Genomic DNA, 22,910 nt, shown 5'->3' on the forward strand with positions numbered 1-22,910 from the left:
CAGAGCCCTAGCAGAACATTGCCAAAAGCATCACCCAAATTGCCTTCTCCTTGGTGCCGTGTCTGCTATCAAGGAAAGTGATTAATCAGACAAGGACACCTTCTACCACTACTCTGAGCTTGAAGTCTGATGGCCACCCAAGAACATTATCCCCAGTTCACCATTTCTTTCACTTAACCACTACAGACTGGAAACCTCCAACTAGCGTTGCAGTTTTGGTGATGCCAATCATAATCATTGTTCCTTTTTCTACTTCCAACACACACTCTTCAATAGCAAAATGTTCACTTACTTTCAGATATATCCCAGGTGTCACTGTATTGAGATAATCAATGTTATTCACTTCCCTGTCAATGTTATGGCTGATACATGCATATTGACCTTCTTGTTCATATATGTTCTAATTATGAGCAAGCTCAGGCTCATGTCTCGTCATATAAAACCTGTGTTGATAACACATGTTGATGATAAATGTATGTGTGTGTTTACCAGTGAGCTGCTCTTGATGATGGAGAAGATGCTGCTAAGGATGCCTGAGCAGATGAGCAGCTCCTTCTGTTGTCTCAGGTGCAGGTGGATGTGGTGTAAGACCACAGGCAGCAGGATCCGTCGAGAATCTGGGACGGTGAGTGGAGAAAGAGAAAAAGGACAACATGACATGCACTGCTCTAAAGACACAGACAAGATATAACGGAATGGAATTCCCGAGATATTGACCTACAGCATTAAAAAAAAAAATCCCGGTACAGTATATGTTTTTTCCTGAACTACTTTATAAGATGTGATAAACATTTACAGGAAGGAAGACAGTGTGGAAAATAGTAGGGAAAAGGAACAGTGAGGAACAATAAGTACCTGGGAAAGAAAACAGCCGGCTGTCCACAGTGCGCGATATTGACTGCAGCTTTACCACGTCCATAGACTGGCCTATATGGACTGTACTGGGCATGCTCCCCAGGGTGCCCCGGACAAACTCTGCCACTTCCTGCACCGTGAACATCTGCAGCAGTTCATTGAAGATGGCTGGGAAGGAGTTGAGAAGAGCAGCCTGGTGAGGAAAGAGGAAGGGGAGTTAAGTTTCAATATGGCTTCAATATGGGTGGGGGGGTCCAGAGATCGCAATGCCGTGAGCCAGCCACTCTGACTGGGTGCTGAGGAGAGCAACGGCAAAGACCAGAGCAAGTAACACATCTTCCATAAAATGGGTAGCACTAATCACAGTTCTGTGCAGTGCTACATTTGTGGGTTTCATGAGGAGGAACCCTTCAGAACGTCTCAGGAAGGATCACTGAAGACAAATATCAGACAATCATCTTAATAATCTGTTGTCAAAGAGAGTTAGCATGAAAAAGTTAGCATGTGATATAGTGATTAGCAACAGTAACTACTGAGCAACATGTGTGAAGATATGTTTCCCGTTGATCTTGTAAACCTGTTTAGTTGCATTGTAAATGTGTACAATGGAGTGAGGTGAAGATGGTTGAGACATCAGAACACAAAACCATATAAAAAGCCCTAACAAACAAAAATGTGTCCCTTTCTTTGGTAGGATGGATTCTGTGGTTGTTGCTCACTGTTGGTATCGGTTAGGGGCATTGTCAGTAATTTGGATTGTGCTGGTTGAAGGGTTTCCCCACTGCCTGCCAAAAGTGGTGCCCACTTTAACTTGTGGGGGTTTACAATCCTCTGGGCTTCAGCTCCAGCATTTGTGCTGAGTTGGGTTTGCTGGACCCAGACCCATCAGCCGGGTAGACCTCCAAGTCAAGGAGAAGATGGCACTCTCCATTTTGAAGTATGCACCACAGATGGGAAGTGGTGCCATTAGGGGGCATCTATACTTACGGAAAGAGGAGAAGGACGGGGGGCAGTGGACCCCCAGGGCTGAGAACAGCTGACAGAGCCTGCGGGTGTTCCAGATGCAGGCTGGGGGTTCTGAAGGGGCAGGACAGGGTAAGGGCAGGAGGAGGTCAAAATTCAAAGGTCAAAAAGGGGTAAAATGAAGAAAAGTGTGTTAGAGGACAATCAAAAAGCCAAGCACAGCAATGATATGAAATAGAAAATGGCAAATCTGAGTTAGAAGAGTCATGGGGTGGGGAAAAACACATATTCCAATCGATGGTCACATACAGCTTCATTTTCTCCTCTCCTGTTCTGGTGTGGATAAATGGATTATGCAAGTGAAGGTGCAAAGGAGAAAGATGATGAATGAAATGGCATGGTCCAAGAGAAGAGGATATCATCAATGATAGATAACCAACAAATGATGTCCAACAAAACATTTACATTTACATTTACAGCATTTATCAGACGCCCTTATCCAGAGCGACTTACAATCAGTAGTTACAGGGACAGTCTCCCTGGAGCAACTTAAGGTTAAGTGTCTTGCTCAGGGACACAATGGTAGTAAGTGGGATTTGAACCCGGGTCTTCTGGTTCACAGGCGAGCGTCTTAACCACTAGGCTACTACCACCCTATTGAAACCAACCATTATTGAACACAGCACATAAAAACTTCACATGGTTCAAGAAATAATTGTGCCATCACTGCTGTATTTTTTTGTCACAATCACAATTATGTACGAATAGCTAATTTTCATGGTTCCCTGCCCACCATGACCACGAGGAATAAGGAAGATTTAAGATTCCTCTATAAATACTTGGTGGCCATCTAGGATCCTGTACTCTTCATCATTGTAGTTTTATCCCTTAGTTGCTGCTCCCTTTTCCCCTGCCTCCTGACAAACACCTCACTTTTGCCCAACTACTCCTTTGGAATTGTCTGCCCGCCATTTTGGGTGATGATATTGCCAAACTCTTGCCTGCCTATGTCATCTCTGCTCAGTCCCTTTGCTACTTTGACCTCGCGGTTGTTGACCCCTGCCTGAAGATTCTTCTTTCACCTGCTCCTTGCTCCAACACTCAAGCCGCGGTAAAGACTCTGGCTGGAAGAAAATGACAAAGCGTCCTTTGGACGTACTAAAAGAAAATGTTGTTTTGTCTGTTTTACTTGTACTATATTGACTGGGTTAAATAGAATTGCATTAATAAAAGAAAGGAGACAAAAAAATTCATAGACTAAAACTAGACTAAAATGTCAGTTTAAGTCAGTTTAAGTCAGTTTTCTTGACAAATTAGACTAAAGTAGTCATGGATAATTATGAATAAAATAAGACTAACATGCTCAGTCTTTTAGTCAACTGAAACCTGACATGACTAAAAAGCTAAAATGACAGCTTGACGTGGTAGTAGTACTGGGTGGTAGTAGCCTAGTGGTTAACACACTCGCCTATGAACCGGAAGACCCAGGTTCAAATGTCACTTACTACCATTGTTTCCCTGAGCAAGACACTTAACCCTGAGTTGCTCCAGGGGGGACTGTCCCTGTAACTACTGACTGTAAGACGCTCTGGATAAGGGTGTCTGATAAATGCTGTAAATGTAAATGTAAATGACGTAGGGTAAAAATTAAATTAAGACAGGCCACCAAAATCACTTGACAATACTGCAAAAGTGGACTAGCCTAGTTATTTTGTGCTTTGCATGCTTATACAGTGAGACAAACAATTATTTGTAAGCCACCGATTGTGCAAGTTGTCCCATTTAAAAAGATGAGAAAAAAAATCCAGGAAACTTTAGGTAGCTAGCTGGGTCTCAACAACATGCAATAACAGCTGATGAAGTACAACTATACAGTGGTTAAAATCTCATCAATTTATGGCATGGAAAGTTATGATACCATCTGGAATCAATCCATAATTAGGAGGTGGCCAATTAGCTCAAATTAATATCAGTTTGTTCAGTACCAACTGATGGATTATAAAAATGTGTATCATTACAAAGGTGTCATACAAGAAACATCTCATGATGGGTAAAACTATCAAGACCTTATTGTTCCAAACATTCTGATGAATTGGATACTACTGAACTACTGAAGGTCCCAATGAGCAGGTTCTGTTAGGGCCATAATCTGGAAGTGAAATAACATAATTTCAACATAAAGCAGACACAACCAGGTACTCCCCACAAAATTTCAGACAGTGCAGAGTAAATAATTATCAGAAGAGTTGTCTAGGATCCAAGGATCACTCGTGGAGAGCTTTAGAAAGACCTGGAATTATCAGGTAAAATAGTTTCAAAGAAACAAGTATCGTCAATATGCAGCTCTGGTACTATATAATGTTAAGACTATGAATGCCATGGGCTGAACTTGGACAGAAAAGAACAGTACTGCTGGCTCCTCTGACCTGTGTGAAGACCAGGGTCTCAGAGCTGCGACTGTCCAGGCTGAGGACGAAGCGGATGGACTGAAAAAGCTCCTGGATGCTTGTACGGAACTGCTCCTCCTCCATACCACAGGTGGCTCGCGAGTACAGAATACGCGACTGCACTATGAATTTAAACAGATACTCCAGGGCCTGGGAAAGAAAGAGAAAGTAACTAAGAGCATTTAGCGATATACAATATTTTTGTACAGCATTTATCAAACTTTGTAGTCTTCACCCCTGTTACTCTTATAATATTGAAGTTTCAGTAGACACTGAACTTACCCTCATAGCCTCCTGAATGTGGTCTTGACGCACAACCTCGGCTGAGCGGTCCATGTACCACTTCAAGCAGCGGATCAGCTCCCTGCTCAAAATGAATATACTCCCATTTATGAAAAACTAAGAATATAATGCCAATAAACATAAGCAGTATGCTGGTTTCCAACATTTATTGCATTTAGCACAGGGGTCACCAAGCTTGGTCCTGGAGGTCACTTGTCCTGTGTATTTTTGTATTTACCTTCATTTAGCAGACCTGATTCTGTACTCATCATCAACCAGTTCTTGAGTTGAATAAGGTGGGGTTGAACATGGAAAAATCTATGCTGTGCAGTACAGGTGCGCTCAAGGACCAGGGTTGGTCAGATGCTCTTTAGCAGATGTTCTTATCAAGAACAACATACATTAGTGCTTTGTAGTCTATATATGATCTTCTAAGTTGGGACACCATTACTGTTGTATTAATATAGATTCTATTTTCAAATTGAAATTCTGAACCAGCCAATTTCAGTCTACATTTCACACTACATCTGACCTACATCTACATCAGATTCCACAAACAGAAAAGGTCAGCAAGGGTATAGGAGAGGTCTGTGAATGTATTAAGGATGTCTTTGTTTAAAGTCTAGGTTCAACACCCTGAATAAGAGTCAAAACGGAAGAAAAGCAAGAAGAATCGTCTGATTTCTTAAATGTAAAGACAGAAAACACTCACTTGTAGGCCAGTGCTCCTGCAAAGTGTTTCTGGATGTAGGTGTCCATTACAGGCCGAAAATGGTAGTACTTGCTGTCACGCAGCAGATTGATGATGAACACCTGGGAACAGAGGTCAGATCAGTGGTCACAAGACATCTGCAGACACAACACTGTGATTGGGATACATAAATCGCATCTGGAAAGTATTCACAGAACATCACTTTTCCACATTTTGTTCCACATTACAGCCTTATTACAAACTAGATTAAATTCTACACACAACACTCCATAATAACAATGTGAAAAAGTTTACTTGAGGTTTTGGCAAATTTATTTAAAAAAAAAAAAGATTTAGATGTAGAATGTTATACACCTGTCTAAATAAGGTCCCACAGTTGACAATTCATGTCAGAGCACAAACCAAGCATTAAGTCAAAAGGAATTGTCCGTAGACCTCCGAGACACGATTGTCTTGAGGCACAAATCTGGGTAAGGTTACAAAATGAGCACAGTGGCCTCCATCATATATAAGTGGAAAAGTTTAAAACCACCAGGACTCTTCCTAGAGCTAGCCAGTCACCTAAACTGAGCAAATACGGGAGAAGCTGTGCACTTCTAGCTCTCTTTTGCGGTGTGTTAAACTGCCAGAACACGGCTCCAGCTTGTCTTTTCAATACAACTACAATTTCTTGTAGTTAATTTATGAGGTCCTGCAGCCACTGTAGCACAACCAAGAACGTGTTTTCCGCCATTATAGAATGTGTGACACGCTCGGGGTTATAGGTCAGGTTGGAGGTTGAGCTGATGGTTGAGGGATTTTCAAGATTACGCCTGTGTGTGCGGCTTTGCCTTCGGTCTCTCCATACTCTAACTGCATTTTCGCTACTCTTATTAATTTTTATGGTAAATACCAACTCTCTGGTAGTTTATGGTCGGCAAACACTCCTGGACCTCCGACCTTCTTTTGACAATCTGGTCCAGTTTGGACAGGATGGACAGAGAACTTTTCACCCCCCATTCATCTGTAAGATACCAGCACACCTCTGGCATGTTTCTGGTTTACTTCAGCGCAGAAAGCGCGGTTGATGGGAGAAATGTAGTGACGTGCTGGTCAAACTGAAGGCTCACTGGCTATCTCCTGTTGCTTTCTAATGAGACACTGGATCGGCAAATCGCTTCATACTGTGGCGTTCTATATAGCCAGTCAGCTCCTGTCTGGTTCATTTGATCGGCATGGACAAGGAGCAGCAGACCTGGCGCTGAGCCTTTCCCCAGTTTACGGATGCGGGGTGAATGGCTAAGCAAACTCTGAGCTCTCCGAGGACATCAGGTTATGGAGGAGGAATAGTGACCGTTTACAGAAAAAACTATGCTTGCTAGAAGGTCACCCTGACAGCGTCCTATTCCAGCTTTGAAATGAACCTGTTTGAGCTGGGCTCTGATATGCACGTTTTCTGCGCCTTTATATACAGACCTCCCAAGTACAACAAGGACTTTATCTGTGACTTCGCAGATTTCCTGGCAGGAATACTGTTTAAATATGATTGGTGTGCTGTCCTGAGAAACCTTTAGCTAAAGACTTTTTAAATCTAATTGACTCTTGACAGGCACAAATGTAGGAGAGCTGAGAAAGAAGGACAAGCTGCATGTGTCTCTCTAGATATTGAGAGAAAGCTGGTGGTGCTATCAGAGAACTGTGAAAGCTGCTAAAACCAAAAAATGTTCTGATATTATTGACTTTAATTTCCTGAGTCTGCTCCAGCACCACTCATGTGTGGAGTGCCTCAAGGTTCTATTCTTAGACCTCTTCTCTTCTCTTTGTACTTACTTCCTCTAGATTCAATTCTTCTGAAATATGGCATTGCATTCCAACAACATTTCTATGCCGACAACATTCAAATGCGACTGGGCCCAGTGGGAGCCAGACGTATCAGACGTATCAGAACCAATGTGGGCTTTACTTTGATCTCATTGAGTCTTATGCATGCACCACGTTCAAAATTCATCTCTGGACACTGTCCACCAATCAGGCATGTATGTGTATGAAAAATAATCATGCACTCACCAGAGACTGGAAAACCAGTTGGCCATATTTATCTGTGTTGTCATCTAGGATGGAGAAAAGTGTATCCAGGATGTCTTGAAGGAACTAGAAAAGAGACAAAGAAAAGACACATCTTGATGACCCTGTTAAATCCTGGGTCCTTTTTCAGAGATTCCTTCTTGAAAGTGATATACCCAAATAAACTAAGTATATCTCAGAATTTATCAAATGTTCTTAGCCAGAGCAACTTTACAGCGATTCTAGTCTAGTCTTGATTCTAGTCTAGTGTCGATGGCAATCTTGAAATCAGTTTTACTCTCACCTTGACAACCTCCTCCCCACTCACATGCCGCAGCCGGCCCAGTATATCCATCACACAGTCAGGATGGGCCTTCCATTTCAACAGAGCCAGGAGGTCCACTAAGAAGAAGATTTAAAGATGCAATTTGTAATTTATTTAGGTTAAAAAATTCAAAAGTATCGGTGGACAGTCCTTGAAATCCACTGGTCCAAAACAGTGAGAGGAATGGTCAGGAACAGGCAGGGCCTAAAAGAATGGGAAAATCCAGGAGCACGTTGGTAGCACAAATCCAGAGATAATGAACAAGTGGTGTCCACTCTTTATTTTCTTTCTTTTTTATTTCCCGTTCTTAGTGTTTCTTGTGACAGTTTGTTGGGCATGGGGGAGTCAAATCTGATGGAGTCGTGAAAATACCACAATGCTACAGGTGGAATTTAGGAATTTATCAAGGAATTTATCACAGCAACTGTTTCACAACCAAATCATGTATGCAGGCAGAGGCAATATTGAGTTTGCCTGTAAGTCCTATAGCGGCATAGCATGGGTACTAAGAAGTTTTCCAGGGCTTTGGGCTCCTGGTGAGGTCTCGTATGTCAAATTGCTCTGAGGTGAGAGAATAGTCCAGATTTCTTGCAAGGGTATGACTATAAAACCTAAAACCACACTAGAATATTTTTTCTCTAAAACAAGAACATTTCTACCATACAAACTAGATGAAAAACAAGAGAACTTTGGGTGAGAGCAGGGACTTAAAGTGTCATTTACATGATTAAACAGTGTTTGGGATGTTCTCTGTGTGGATGAAAGGATTTTGGATAATGTTCCCATAGGAATGCAGGTTATTTTAGAAACTGAAAATCTGTGTGTATATGCCAGTTTGGGACCTCCTGGAGCCAGGCCTGAGGGTAAGTTTAGCAGGTGAGTGCCAGGTGGCCGGGTGACCCACATGGACCGGCCCGGCTCAGCTTGAAGTGCAAATGTGGGAACAGACTGTGGATTCAGGATCATGGATCATCAAAGTGATAACCTTTTGCTGGACAGACCAAGATGGAACTCAGGAATAAAAATTGAATTTGGGTATCAAAATGTCACCTCATTATGGGGAAGGAGCTGGAGCTGGTACAAAAAGTGGTATCACCTCCATACACAGCAGGGGGGGTCTGAAAAGAAATTATTTAGAAGAGGGCAGTGGCGGCCCTGTAATCAGAAGGTTGCCGGTTCAAATCCCGGTCCGCCAAGGTGCCACTGAGATGCCACTGAGCAAAGCACCATCCCTGAGCTGCCAACTGCTCACCAAGGGTGATGGCACCGTGTGCTGTGCTGTGTATCACTCCTTCTCTGGAGTTCTTGCACATGTGAGGCCACAGCTGGGTGTGTGCATACTCACAAGTCCCAATCTCCAGGCAGAACAGTTGAAGATCAAACCAGTAGGTGAGAGGGTAGCCTCAATGTGGCTAAGAGTTTAAGAGAGAAAGACTATGACTTCTAGGAGTATTTGAGAGGGTGCCATCCCAAATTGTAACTACTGTACAGGGAGTGCAGAATTATTAGGCAAATTAGTATTTTGTCCACATCATCCTCTTCATGCATGTTGTCTTACTCCAAGCTGTATAGGCTCAAAGCCTACTACCAATTAAGCATATTAGGTGATGTGCATCTCTGTAATGAGAAGGGGTGTGGTCTAATGACATCAACACCCTATATCAGGTGTGCATAATTATTAGGCAACTTCCTTTCCTTTGGAAAAATGGGTCAAAAGAAGGACTTAACAGGCTCAGAAAAGTCAAAAATAGTGAGATATCTTGCAGAGGGATGCAGCACTCTTAAAATTGCAAAGCTTCTGAAGCGTGATCATCGAACAATCAAGCGTTTCATTCAAAATAGTCAACAGGGTCGCAAGAAGCATGTGGAAAAACCAGGGCGCAAAATAACTGCCCGTGAACTGAGAAAAGTCAAGCGTGCAGCTGCCAAGATGCCACTTGCCACCAGTTTGGCCATATTTCAGAGCTGCAACATCACTGGAGTGCCCAAAAGCACAAGGTGTGCAATACTCAGAGACATGGCCAAGGTAAGAAAGGCTGAAAGACGACCACCACTGAACAAGACACACAAGCTGAAACGTCAAGACTGGGCCAAGAAATATCTCAAGACTGATTTTTCTAAGGTTTAATGGACTGGTGAAATGAGAGTGAGTCTTGATGGGCCAGATGGATGGGCCCATCAAGGGCAGAGAGCTCCAGTCCGACGCCAGCAGGGTGGAGGTGGAGTACTGGTTTGGGCTGGTATCATCAAAGATGAGCTTGTGGGGCCTTTTCGGGTTGAGGATGGAGTCAAGCTCAACTGCCAGTTTCTGGAAGACACCTTCTTCAAGCAGTGGTACAGGAAGAAGTCTACATCCTTCAAGAAAAACATGATTTTCATGCAGGACAATGCTCCATCACACGCGTCCAAGTACTCCACAGCATGGCTGGCAAGAAAGGGTATAAAAGAAGAAAAACTAATGACATGGCCTCCTTGTTCACCTGATCTGAACCCCATTGAGAACCTGTGGTCCATCATCAAATGTGAGATTTACAAGGAGGGAAAACAGTACACCTCTCTGAACAGTGTCTGGGAGGCTGTGGTTGCTGCTGCATGCAATGTTGATGATGAACAGATCGAAACACTGACAGAATCCATGGATGGCAGGCTTTTGAGTGTCCTTGCATAGAAAGGTGGCTATATTGGTCGCTGATTAGTTTTTGTTTTGTTTTTGAATGTCAGGAATGTATATTTGTGAATGTGGAGATGTTATATTGGTTTCACTGGTAAAAATAAATAATTGAAATGGGTATATATTTGTTTTTTGTTAAGTTGCCTAATAATTATGCACAGTAATAGTCACCTGCACACACAGATATCCCCCTAAAATAGCTAAAAATAAAAACAAACTAAAAACTACTTCCAAAAACATTCAGCTTTGATATTAATGAGATTTTTGGGTTCATTGAGAACATGGTTGTTGTTCAATAATAAAATTATTCCTCAAAAATACAACTTGCCTAATAATTCTGCACTCCCTGTAAGTACTGTATGCACATGTGGGGAATGGGCTCCCAGAGTCTGAGTGGTGAATTACTATTGGATTTCTGTGCAAGTCACGGTCCTGCAGGTGAACTTGAGTAGTCAGAGATGCAGGCAGGTTGAAGAAGGAAGCCATCAGGGCAATGCTTTCAACTGAAAGCATCGGAGGAGTTTGGAGTGGCTATGGAAAGGTACTGACCAACCCTGAGAATCCAATGATCAATCATACTCCATTGCTGTTGCTGAAGTTGGCATGATGGTTCTTGGCCTTCACAGTAGTAAAGGCTACAGGGGTAAATGAGATTCATCAAGAGATGTTAAAGGAATTGGAAAATGTAGTTGCATTGTCAGGGGTGAGACACTGCCTCAGGTGGAGGTCAAGTAGCTCAGGATATTGTTACTGATACTGAGTGATAGAAAAAGTGATTGGCATAAGCAGTCTTGTGGGCTCTGTGTTCATCTTTCATGGATGAATACACAAATCATAGATTAATTATAATAATCAACAGTTATTTTGGTCATACCAAAGCATACTGAACTAAGCAGCTAATTTACATCCACAGGCCAATGGCTGATGAACAGATTTCTCCCATCATCAGATCTTAGATCAGTGAGTACCCGGTTTATCTGCCCATATGTGTTGATCATGGAGAGGTATATCATTTGTGTGATGCCTCCCACTTGCACCTCAGACATGTGTTGTCAGACTTAAAATTTTGCTGCAACATTGTGGACTGTTTGTAGATCCTTTACTCAGAGATGCTCAGGCTCACAAAAATTGAATAAAATGTGGAAATAAAAACATGGTAAAGGTGGATGTACAAAATGTTATAGCTAGAATAAATAGGCTAGAAAGGCTTTAAAGTACCTCAGAGTGAAGTCACTCAGAGTGAAATGGATGTCACAAAATATTGAACTGATATATGTTTATCAGTATGAGTTCATTAACTGGAATGTGTATGTTTCAAGTGTTTTATGCTTATCTTCCAATTAGTCTGAAGTAATACATTTGAGATAATGATAAAGATCTAGAAATATACCATTCTGTGTGAGTTTGGTGGAGGCCAGCTGTGTGGAGATCCACAGAGTCTCTTTGGTGCTGCGCTGGAAGATTAGGCTGGATGGGATGTTGAGGCAGCTGTTAAAGTCCTCTTTACAGCACGGCAGACCAAGGTACAACGCATGGTTGCTGAAGGTGGTGTTTTCATCACACTGTCAAACACACACATAGACAGAGCAGAAAATAATCCTCAGAACAGACAGTTCTGATGGAAGCAATCTGAAAATTGTGAGCCTCATAACTACCAATGTATTCACATAAAATCTTAAAGGTCCCCAATAGTGAAAATTTCCCTTTGTGAGATTATGAAACATTAATACTAGTTCCCCTAGCCTGTCTATTGACCTGCATGGCTAGAAATGGAAATAGGTGTAACAAGTACTTCACAGTTCAGAGAGTGGCAGCTCGAATGGCTGGATCTGGAATTTGTTGTCCCCTTATGATGTCATAAGGGGCAAGTTTACCTCCCGTTTCTCATGCTTTTTCAGCCCAGAGAATTTCCTACCCCTCCCCTAAAACATTATCTCCACCAACCGTAATGTCTTGAAAACGTGTGAAGCATTGCAGTTGCTTGGTGATTGGATGTAATAATGGAGAAACGACTTCCTGTTTTCGTCAAACATTGTGGTTAGTGAATGGTGTTGATGACATCATTACCGCCAGTGCCTGCTCACTTCTATAGGTCGCTCTCCTACAGAAACTGTGCTACCTGGGGAAATCTCATCATGTGACTGGCTAAAAGTGGCTATACTTCTGCACCATCGATGAATTTTGGAAATAAACTTCACAATAGGAGGATGAGATCTGTTCTGGGTATCTCATGGCTATGGATGTTTTTATCCAGAGCAATCAGTAGTTACAGGGACAGTCCCCCTGGAGCAACTTAGGGTTAAGTGTCTTGCTCAGGGACACAATGGTAGTAAGTGGGATTTGAACCTGGGTCTTCTGGTTCATAGGCAAGTGTGTTACCCACTAGGCTACTACCAACCGCATAGTAGGGCTGTCATGGTTGACACGTCTCTGCAACATTGGGTGGACAATGTTCCGGTGGAGTGGCAGACTGGGTCCCTGTTTTTAAGAAGCGGGACCAGAAGGTGTGTTCCAACTATAAGGGGATCACACTCCTCAGCGTCCCTGGAAAGGTCTACTCCAAGGTACTGGAGAGGAGGGTCCAGTCGATAGTTGAGTCTCGGATTGAGGAATAGCAATGTGGTTTTCGTCCTGGCTGTGGAACTGTGGACCAGCTCCTTACCCTTGCTGGGGTGATGGAGGGGGCATGGGAGTTTGCCCAACCAATCCACATGTGTTTTGTGGATTTGGAAAAGGCTTATGACCGTGTCCCCAGGGGCACCCTATGTGGGGCGCTCCAGGAGTATGGGGTGGATGGCCTTTTGTTAAGGGCCATTCAGTCCCTGTACCAGAGGAGCGTGAGTTTGGTCTGCATGTTCCTGGTGAGGGTTGGACTCTGCCAGGGCTGCCCTTTGTCACTGGTTCTGTTCATAACCTATATGGACAGACTTTCTAGGTGCAGCCGTGGTGTGGAGGGTGTCAAGTTTGGTGGCAGGAGAATCTTGTCTCTGCTTTTTGCAGATGATGTGTTCCTCCTTTCATCGGGCTCTGACCTTCAGCTCTCGCTGGGTAGGTTCGCAGCCGATCAGCACCTCCAAATCTGAGACCAAGATTCTCAACCAGAAAAGGGTGGCTTGAACCCATGAGAGACGAACTAGCCAGAAACGAGCCAGAAAGCAAGGCTCTCGATTTACCAGTCAATCTACATCCCAATCCTTACCTATGGTCATGACCGAAAGAACGAGATTGCGGATATAAGCGACCGAAATTAGTTTTCTTCTGTAGGGTGGCGGGACGCAGCCTTAGAGATAGGGTGAGGAGCTCAGACATTCGGGAGGGACTCAGAACAGCTGCTCCTCCACATCGAAAGATGCCAGTTGAGGTGGTTCGGGCATCTGGTCAGAATGCCTCCTGGACGCCTCCCTGGGGTGATGTTTCAGGCATGTCCTGCTGGCAGGAGGACCCCGGGTCAATTCTGGACACGCTGGAGAAATTATATCTCCAGTCTGGTCTGGGAACGCCTTGGGGTCCTGCCGGAGGAGAGGGCTGTCTGGGATACCCTACTTGGGATGCTGCCCCCGCAACCCGGACCCAGATAAGCGGAGGAAGACGAGGACTTCACAATAGGGGACCACTAAGACCTACAGTGGGTACGGAAAGTGTTAAGACCCCCTTAAATTTTTTACTTTTTATTTTATTGCAACCATTTGCTAAAATGATTTTTATTTAAGTTCATTTTTTCCTCATTAATGTACACACACTCATTTTGACAAAAAATATATATATTTTGCTGATTTATTAACAAAGAAAAACTGAAATATCACATGATCCTAAGTATTCAGACTCGTTGCTGTGACAATCATATTTAACTCAGTTGCTGTCCATTTGTTCTGATCATCCTTGAGATGGTTCTACACCTTCATTTGAGTTCAGCTGTGTTTGATTATAATGATTGGACTTGATTATGAAAGCCACACCCCTGTCTACATAAGACCTTACAGCTCACAATGTATGTCAGAGCAAATGAGAATCATGAGGTCAAAGGAACTGCCAGAGGAGCTCATAGACAGAATTGTGGCAAGTCATAGATCTGACCAAGGTTACAAAAAAATTCTGCAGGTTACTAAGAGCACAGTGGCCTCCATAATCCTTAAATTGAAGATGTTTAGGATGACCAGAACCCTTCCTAGAGCTGATTGTCCAGCCAAACTGAGATATTGGAAGAGAAGAGCCCTGGTGAGAGAGGTAAAGAAGAAACCAAAGATCCAGAGAGTTACAGAGATGCAGTCGTGAGATGGGAGAAGGTTGTAGAAAGTCAACCATCACTGCAGCCCTCCATCAATCAGGGCTTTATGGCGGGGTCACAGTGGTGGCCTAGCGGTTAAGGAAGTGGCCCATAATCAGAACATTGCAGGTTCGAATCCCATTCCGCCAAGGTGCCACTGAGGCGCCGCTGAGCAAAGCACCGTCCTCACACACTGCTCCCCGGGCGCCTTTCATGGCTGCTCACTGCTCACGAAGGGTGACTGATTAAAATTACACATTTCGTTGTGTTCTGGTTTAAATAACATAATATTATCATACATTTACCACTTTTTTAAGCAATTAAAACACTGAGCAGTGGAAAAGAGGGACATAGGGGTTACTAGAGATAGGAAGACTAAAATGTTTCATCATGAATAATGGAAAGTTAGACATTCAGTTAGAGGACTGACCTTGTAAACATAGAGCTCATGGCTTTCGTCGGACAACGTCGTCCCATCTTCCCTCATAAGTGGAGTGAAAGAGAAGCCAAACAGCTTCTTTTCTCCTTTGTCTTTCGCTGACGGGAGGGAACAGCCACGCACATTAAAACAATCTCTACCTCTACTAGAATATTATAAACTGGAAAACATGTCCAGCATGTTAAGTCAATACATAGCAAGTAAATTCACCCTATATCATAACAATTCAGCTTCCCAACTCAAGAGTATGTGTTTGCATAAAATGTTGTGTGCACAAAGCAGAGAGACTAGGTCTAAGGTCTAATCCAGTGCAAGTAAAAGTATGCACACCAATCAACCAAATTACTATGAACCCCTTTGCTGCCAAAACTGCAGGGCAGCTGCCTTATAGATCCAACCCACCCAAGGTGCCATTGTAACCCAGTGAAGACAGTAAAAAAGTAAATAGTAGATTTTTGTATATCAGTACTTTACTAGTGTATTTCCATTTGTGAAGAATATGGGTAATATGCTGAATAATGAATTGTATTATAAAAATGTGTCTGTGTTAGTAGGTTAATCACTTGCAATGACATTTCACCTGACCTTCATAGATTAATCAAAATGTTAAATTGGACTGTTAAGAGCTGATGATCAATCCTACAAAAGGGTTTCTTGGGTTCAGTGCAGAACACAAAGCTTTGTGGATAACAGGTAAAATGACACATAACACAGCAACCCACTGATGTCACACACACATATGTATTTCTACAAACACAATATCACAGTAAGTCGGTTGTGAGAATGGTTGTGAGAAGTCAGGATGATGAACCTAATTTATTGTAATTTCCTAATCCCAATTATGATACATAGAGCCTCACGTTCCAATTGTTCATAGATCGACTCTTTGTTCAGTGTCCATAAAGCGACCTTTCGCACAACGTTTTGTGGGATTTCAAAGAATGCAAGATTGTGAAAAACTGGAAGGACTGATCTGCTCAAGATATCATCCAAGTAACATTGCGCCCCTGACAGGGCACTCAAAATTTGACCCATGGCTTGCTGGAACAGTGACTCCAATGAGCAGTGTATAATATCTCAAAATCCCCTTTTATAGTCAACAACTCACATGACAGCTTTTCCACATGCAAGTAAGATCTTGATAAACTTGTGACCTCCACTCAGTCCCACAAACAGGACTTTGATTAAGGGAGGAGGGTGCTGCTCTGCTACTAATACTGGATATATTATTACATTGAAGTCTTCACAGGTTCTAATTGAACCATCCTTTTTGAGAACTGTGAATGTGAGAACTGACCCTCACTACATCTTACAGGCCCAAGAACTCCCGTCTTGACCAGATCCTCCAGATCACCTTCATGAAACTGTTTTGCTAGCAGGTTTCAGATGCAGCTACAATGTGATCCCTTTTACGCTGCCTAACTTGTCCCAGAAAACCTCCTTTTGTTTCTGCAGTATGGCCTGAAGGTGGGTGGAGCTGTCTGATATCTTGCCAGTCAAACCAAATTTCCTTTAGCCAAACTCGTCCAATTATAGCAGGATTATCTTTCTTGGTAACATAAAGTGACAGCTTGGCAGTTTGGCCATTGCATCAAACAGTTACCTCAAGTCATTCCTTTAATGGCCAAACTGTGTCCAAAGGACAAAGTAGTACAAATTCTCTTATAGATTTTCTATGACACCAAAGATGCCCTCGAACTGGTGTCTATCTGCTGTTCTTCCTATCTTTTCTTTTGAAACTTTGAATCCTAGTTTTTGTAATGGCACTGATTTTTCACAACGAAAAACAAGGGCCAGATGCAGTTCAATTGCTGTTGCTTAGCGTAGGTACTCTCACAATAGAATTTAACTCAGGAGCTTCTCTGGATGATATTTCCATTGTTACGCTGACCCACCTAACTTTCTCATTCTCACTGAGTAATTTTTTCTAGATTGCTTAATTTCATAATTCACACACCAACCTGTTTCTTAACACATTATAATGAACATATCTAATGGGGCAGTGGTGCCCTAGTGATTAAGACGCTCTGCGCAGGAGATTCATTGAATAACATTGTGCTCAAACATTGTGTCAAAAGTGACATTAGAACCCTTTCACCTAAAATTAGTTGTTAAAGTGAAAATCCTTTTAAAATAAGGATAATAGGACATTACAACCAGTACTAATTAAGTATATCAGAAGGCAAATACTTATATATTTTTACTCAAGTAAAACTTTAAACTGAGAATTTACCCTGGATTTCTCTAAATTAACTGAAGGTTTGTGTTTACCACAGACAAGACTATCAATGATAATGACTTCACCTGTCAGTGGTTTTAATGCTGTGGCTGATAGATGTATCTTGTCTGCATGAGAGCCAAATAACATTCTTGTACAAGAAAGCTCCGTACGTACTTTGACGGAGATCTAATTGTCCAGTCAGTACTTGTTTGCTTTAATTTTGGATAAGGAGTTCGTGAAGATATGGCCCTTTGGTGTATGTGTGTGTGTACGTGTGCATTTTTCTCACTGGAGCAATGTCTGAATTCGAAGCGCAGGTGTGATCCCCGAAAGCGGTCGATGGGGATGGGCAGTTTGATGAGTTCACTCCAGCGTGGGCTGTTGTTGTGGTACAGCACAAATGAACGGTGCTCACTGAGGTTGGGCTCACCGGTACCCAGACAGATGCAGTCCTGAAAACACGGATGCACAAAAACAGGGCATGTACACAGCACATCCGGCAGATATGCAAATATGCAAATCCAATCACTGAAATAAAATGTTCAGCGTGAAGAAGGACTCACTTTGAGTATCTCTCCATCAGCATACAGCACATATACCGTAACCTCAATGTTCTTCTGCACACTCTTTCCACCTCTCTCAAAGTCTCCTCGTTCAAGGGTAAGGTACAGGTCATTGCGAATGTCACCTGGGAAGTCACAGACACAGGCCACAACGGGATTTGTACCTCCTTCAGGATTAAAAACTGAGTCAGAAGAAAGCCTCCACATATCATACTGATTTTATTACATGAATGCTTTCATGAAGACAAAGCAAGTCCAAGCATATTAAATTCAGAGATGCCATTCCCCACATTAGAAATGACTGTCGGGGATGGCCAGGTACAATAAGCTGCAATTAAAGACTGTTACAGTAGCCAGTATTTAAACATACACACACACACACACAAGTACCTAAGACTCTTTAGGGAAGGGAAGACAAAAAATATAATAGACTTTCTTGGCCAACAAAAGATGAAATGGCAACTTTGTTTAAATAAATCATTTTTACATGAATTCTTGATTTGCAGCCAAACACAGTAGAACGGTGCCAATTCAGGTCGAAGAAAAGCACCATGTAAACTAGAGTATTGTACCACTGATTAGAAGCGTCACACAGAAGAGGCATCTTTTTAAAAGAACCAAAGTAAACACTAATGAATGACTTTTCTATAAGCAGGGTCTGCCCTGCTTCTTCATTCTATCGTCACATCTCACCGTGTGGCCCATGTATTCAACCCTCTTTGTCAATTAGAACTAATTATTCACAAAGACAATGACAGTGTAAAATACTGATTCACAACTATGTACAGAGATTAGTTTGATATTGTTAATAAAATTCTTGTCATGTCATATCCGCTTTACTTGTCATCTTCACAATGGCAAAGGAAATAAAGAACACACATGCATATGCAAGTTTTAGTTCATGTAAGGCGCAAACAGTACAAAGTGCATTTTTGAATGTGTTCACGGCTATGGCACTACAAAATTTGGGCCTGTGAGAAGCGCTGTGCACACACACAAAGAAAAAGTTGCCGAAAATAAATGATCTTTTCATATCCTGATTGCAGACAATTAAGTTTGTTTAATTTGTTGACCTATTACAAAAAAGAAAAGTAAAATGAAGGATTATCAGTAAAAATTTTAAAAGATATAAAAATAAAAAATTAGGATGTAATAAATACTAATTTAAAAAAATTGCTATAAAATCAATAACAAAGGGCAGCATGGTGGTGCGGTGTTAAGTGATGTCATCACACATCTGAGATTGTGATTACGTGCAGAATATAATGCATTGTATAATTAAGACTCTTTATTGGGTTAATGATGGGTGGTAAAGGTGATTGAAGGGCCTTTAAAAAAGTATAAATAACACACATTTAGCAATCACTGGAAACTATGTTCAGAAGGGCGGAGCAAAACTCACCTGGCATGATAACATCTGGGAAGCCCAGCTTGCGTGTGATGGCCACACCCCTGCTAAATATTACTGGGTTCTCCCTCCTCACCTGATCGACTTCTCCCCTTAGCAGCTGTAGAGAGATAATTAACCCTGCAGAAAATGTGAAAATGTTACCAATACATCACATATTATTTTCTTTTTCATTCCTTTCGGCTTTATATACAATGGGGCAAAAAAGTATTTGAAAATGTAATCACTGTCAATCTCCCTCGACCTGGGGCTCCATGCAAGATCTCACCACGTAGGGTACAAATGATCTTGAGAACGGTGAGGAAACAGCCCAGAAACACACTGTAACCACAGTAACAAAGGTTGCTATTTGTACCACCCTATGTCGTCAATGATTAAAATCCTGTGGTGCTCAAAAGGTTCCCGTGCTTAAACCAGCACGTCCAGATCTGTCTCATCATCTGAATGATCCAGAGGAGGATTGGGAGAAGATGAGACCAAAAAAAATTGTGTTTCGAGGGGGAAGAATGAGTTGAGTTGCATCCCAAGAACACCATACCTACTGCAAAGCATGGGGCTGCTTTTCTGCAAAGAAGAAAGGATGTTTAAGGAAAGGATGAATTGTGCCATGTATCTGTATCCATGATTTTGGGCAGAAGCCTCCTTCCATCAGTGAGAGCATTTAAGATGAAACGTGGCTGCATCTTCCAGCATGACAATCATCCCAAACACACAGCCTGGGCAAAATATTTTACAAGGTTTTGGAGTGGCCTAGGCAGTCTGCAGACCTCAATCCAATAGAGAATCTGTGCCCAGCAACACCCCAAATCATCACAGCTCTTGGAAGAATGGGCCAAAATACCAGTTATAGGGTGTGCAAACCTGGTGAAGACCTACAGGAAACGTTTGAGGTCTGTCACTGCCAACCAAGTTTACAATGTATTAGTATTGAAGTGAACTTTTGTAATTGACCAAATAATTATTTTCTGCACCATTATACGAATAAATTCATTACAATGATCATATGATCAATGATTACAAAACTCATACAATTTATTTTTTTTACATTCTGTCTCTCACAGTTGAAGTGTGCCTGTGATGAAAATTACAGACCTTTGCATAACTTCTACAACTGGTGGCTCCTAAATCCTTTTTTTTGCCCCACTGTTTATTCAAAAGCATGACTGTGTATGTTCTATAGGTGACTCAGCATGTCAGCAATGAAGAACATACCATAGTTGTTGCTGGGTGCTGTGTACTTTGTACTGGACTTCCGGATGATGTTCTCATGGATCTGGTACCACTCATTCTCATTGTTACAGCTGTAATAGAGGGAGGAAGGGAATTATATAAACACACAGTAAAATGCAGGCGATGCTTTTCTGTGAGGTCGGCTTGGCATATTCTGGCAGTCCATTAGTATTCTAGCACAGTTGGCAGTCTAAAAGCTCTAGAAATGTGACCTCCAACTCTGCATGGATTTTAAATTCTGGCCCAGTACAGCTCCTTATGGGCTCCTTATGGGTTTTTTTTGGTGATGGACCTTGACTGTTCAATTTACCATATGCATACATTTGGGATGTACAGTACTGAGTGAACATTTTAATCACTAGTAACTCTGAAATCAGGAAGGTACAATCTATAAAGGTAAAGACGGTCCCTAAAGGCAACTCTAAAATGATCATAGAGCTAGTGCCCTGCCCTGGGTGAGTGTCCCATGTAGGGACAGCCATGACCCTGAGTAACAAGACTAAAGATGGTGAGTGAGAGTATGCTCTCACGTGCTATTGGGCTTTTTAGCAGGGGAAATGAGGAGGTGGTGAGAATAAGTTCCAAGTCATCATAAGCCATCTCAAAGACATTGGATAATGCAAAAGTGCAGTATAAATACAATGTATTATTATTAATAATAAAATGGGGCAGTGGTGGCCTAGCGGGTAAGGAAACTGACCCGTAATTGGAAGGCTGCTGGTTCAAAGCACCGTCCCCACACAGTGTTGGTTTTCTGGTTTATTTGTGAGTGTGAGAATCAGAATCATGAATCATGAAAGTGATTGTCATTGTGAAACACTGCAGCACAGCACACAGTGCACACAACGAAATGTGTCCTCTGCATTTAACCCATCAACCTTGGTGAGCAGCGGGCAGCCATGTCAGGCGCCCAGGGAGCAGTGTGTGGGGACGGTGCTTTGCTCAGTGGTACCTCATTGTAAACCTTCTGATTACGGGGCTACTTCCTTAACCGCTAGGCCAACACTGTCCACTGTTTTCTAGCCTCCACCAATGCCGGACTGCTGTTCATGCTAGCAAAGGAGTTATAGCCTGTATATCAGACAGATAAAAATTCTGCCAGTCTACAAGTAAGAAAGTGTGTGCAGTCGTTCTAACCACAGAATTTCTCTGTATACTCAAACCAAAAAACACCCGATTTCATCATGACCAGAGGCACCAGTAGCCTACAGCTGCATCTTTTGAGCAGACATCTGTTACTAAAGACTTTATAGAGCCATAATTTCAATTACCTTACTGAATACTGCACAAAGGCCAAATATTAGAGTTTTTTGAAAACCCTGGTTTCAGTTTCAAATGTGTTTGTGTTTCAAAAGTTTAACTTACGTGTAAACTTTAAGCACAAAGTCCTTCTCCTCCTTGAGCTCAGAGATGGTCTGTAGGATATCACTCATAGCCAATGCAGCACAGCCATATGGCCTTCTGTACTGTACATGGGATGGGCCCTTCTTCGAGTCATTCAGCAGCATTCGGCCTGGAGAAAAAAAGACAGGTACTTTGCTGCCATGGCTGTATGTGTTAAGTGTTTGGCAAGTGTGTACTGTACCTCCAGTTTTTCCTATGTGTATGCATGTGCTATGTACCTGCATTACTTCTGAACAGTTACTTTTAATATTTATTTCAGTGAAAAAAAGGTGTTTCTGCTTACCAGTCCGTATGACCTGGGCAATGATATACAGATCTCTCTTCATGTCCTTATTGCTCAAATCCTATAGAAAAACAAGAAAGCATTTAAAATATGCAAAAATTACGGTAAAGTACAGTATAATTACAATTTGCTAAACAAAATGTCAATTATAAAGCAAGCACCAACTGAAGTCAACAGACATTTCAATTGATGTTTAAATCCATTTGCAACAGTGAATCAGTTACCACTTTTACACTGTACTGATGCTGTTATGGCACTGCGCTGATGTTATGACTTGCTGGACAGGGTCAGGAAACCAGAACGTTTGTTGTCAAAACTCAAGAGGTGACTCTCACTTTAATCTAAGGATGCTTCTCACAAGGAGAGTCAGAATATCCACGTTTGATAAGAGAACAAAATTATATGATGACAGTTTGGTATGGATGCAAAGACTCATGGTTTCTTGGTATCGGGACAAGATTCCTTGGAACTGAGAATACCTTTTATACCAACTGTCACACATCTTACTGTGAGACAGACAATGGCCCCTTTTTGGTCACCTTACTTGTGAGCATGCAGGTGTTCAAAACTGGAGGGGCTCGGGGATGGGTTGAAGTAGTATAGTGGAGGACCACTAAGAATGTACCAGTAGTAGCTATGTTACCGCTCTACCTTGCTGGAGTGTCGGCCAGAACACCACTCAGGCCAGGATTCAAAGTTCAGTGTTTTTTTTTTTTAAAACAAATACGTAAACATAAATAACTCACCATTGAGGTGCTAGTCTTAATACATCCCACCACTAGGTGGTGTAGGATGGGGCG

The 22,910-nt window shown here is 42.2% G+C and overlaps 1 protein-coding gene across 16 annotated transcripts in view; it reads right to left on the reverse strand.

The window, feature by feature from the left end:
• The window catches only part of dock3 (dedicator of cytokinesis 3), a 163,073-nt gene that overhangs the window by 31,725 nt on the left and 108,438 nt on the right, over positions 1–22,910 (reverse strand). For 13 of the 16 annotated variants that reach the window (XM_028999407.1, XM_028999403.1, XM_028999404.1 and 10 more), the window contains 16 exons: positions 22,111–22,171; positions 21,789–21,936; positions 20,406–20,494; positions 19,188–19,313; positions 17,786–17,910; positions 17,512–17,674; positions 14,993–15,099; positions 11,689–11,860; positions 7,607–7,704; positions 7,306–7,389; positions 5,260–5,360; positions 4,548–4,629; positions 4,245–4,415; positions 1,843–1,932; positions 856–1,048; positions 490–617 (listed from right to left, as the gene is read on the reverse strand). In XM_028999407.1, the coding sequence (XP_028855240.1) occupies positions 490–617; positions 856–1,048; positions 1,843–1,932; positions 4,245–4,415; positions 4,548–4,629; positions 5,260–5,360; positions 7,306–7,389; positions 7,607–7,704; positions 11,689–11,860; positions 14,993–15,099; positions 17,512–17,674; positions 17,786–17,910; positions 19,188–19,313; positions 20,406–20,494; positions 21,789–21,936; positions 22,111–22,171 (1,938 nt within the window). The remainder of the gene's footprint in view (positions 1–489; positions 618–855; positions 1,049–1,842; positions 1,933–4,244; positions 4,416–4,547; positions 4,630–5,259; positions 5,361–7,305; positions 7,390–7,606; positions 7,705–11,688; positions 11,861–14,992; positions 15,100–17,511; positions 17,675–17,785; positions 17,911–19,187; positions 19,314–20,405; positions 20,495–21,788; positions 21,937–22,110; positions 22,172–22,910) is intronic. The other 3 variants (XM_028999406.1, XM_028999405.1, XM_028999408.1) reach the window with 1 other exon arrangement.

Source organism: Denticeps clupeoides, chromosome 12, assembly GCF_900700375.1.
Source record: "Denticeps clupeoides chromosome 12, fDenClu1.1, whole genome shotgun sequence".
NCBI classification, from domain to species: Eukaryota; Metazoa; Chordata; class Actinopteri; order Clupeiformes; family Denticipitidae; genus Denticeps; species Denticeps clupeoides.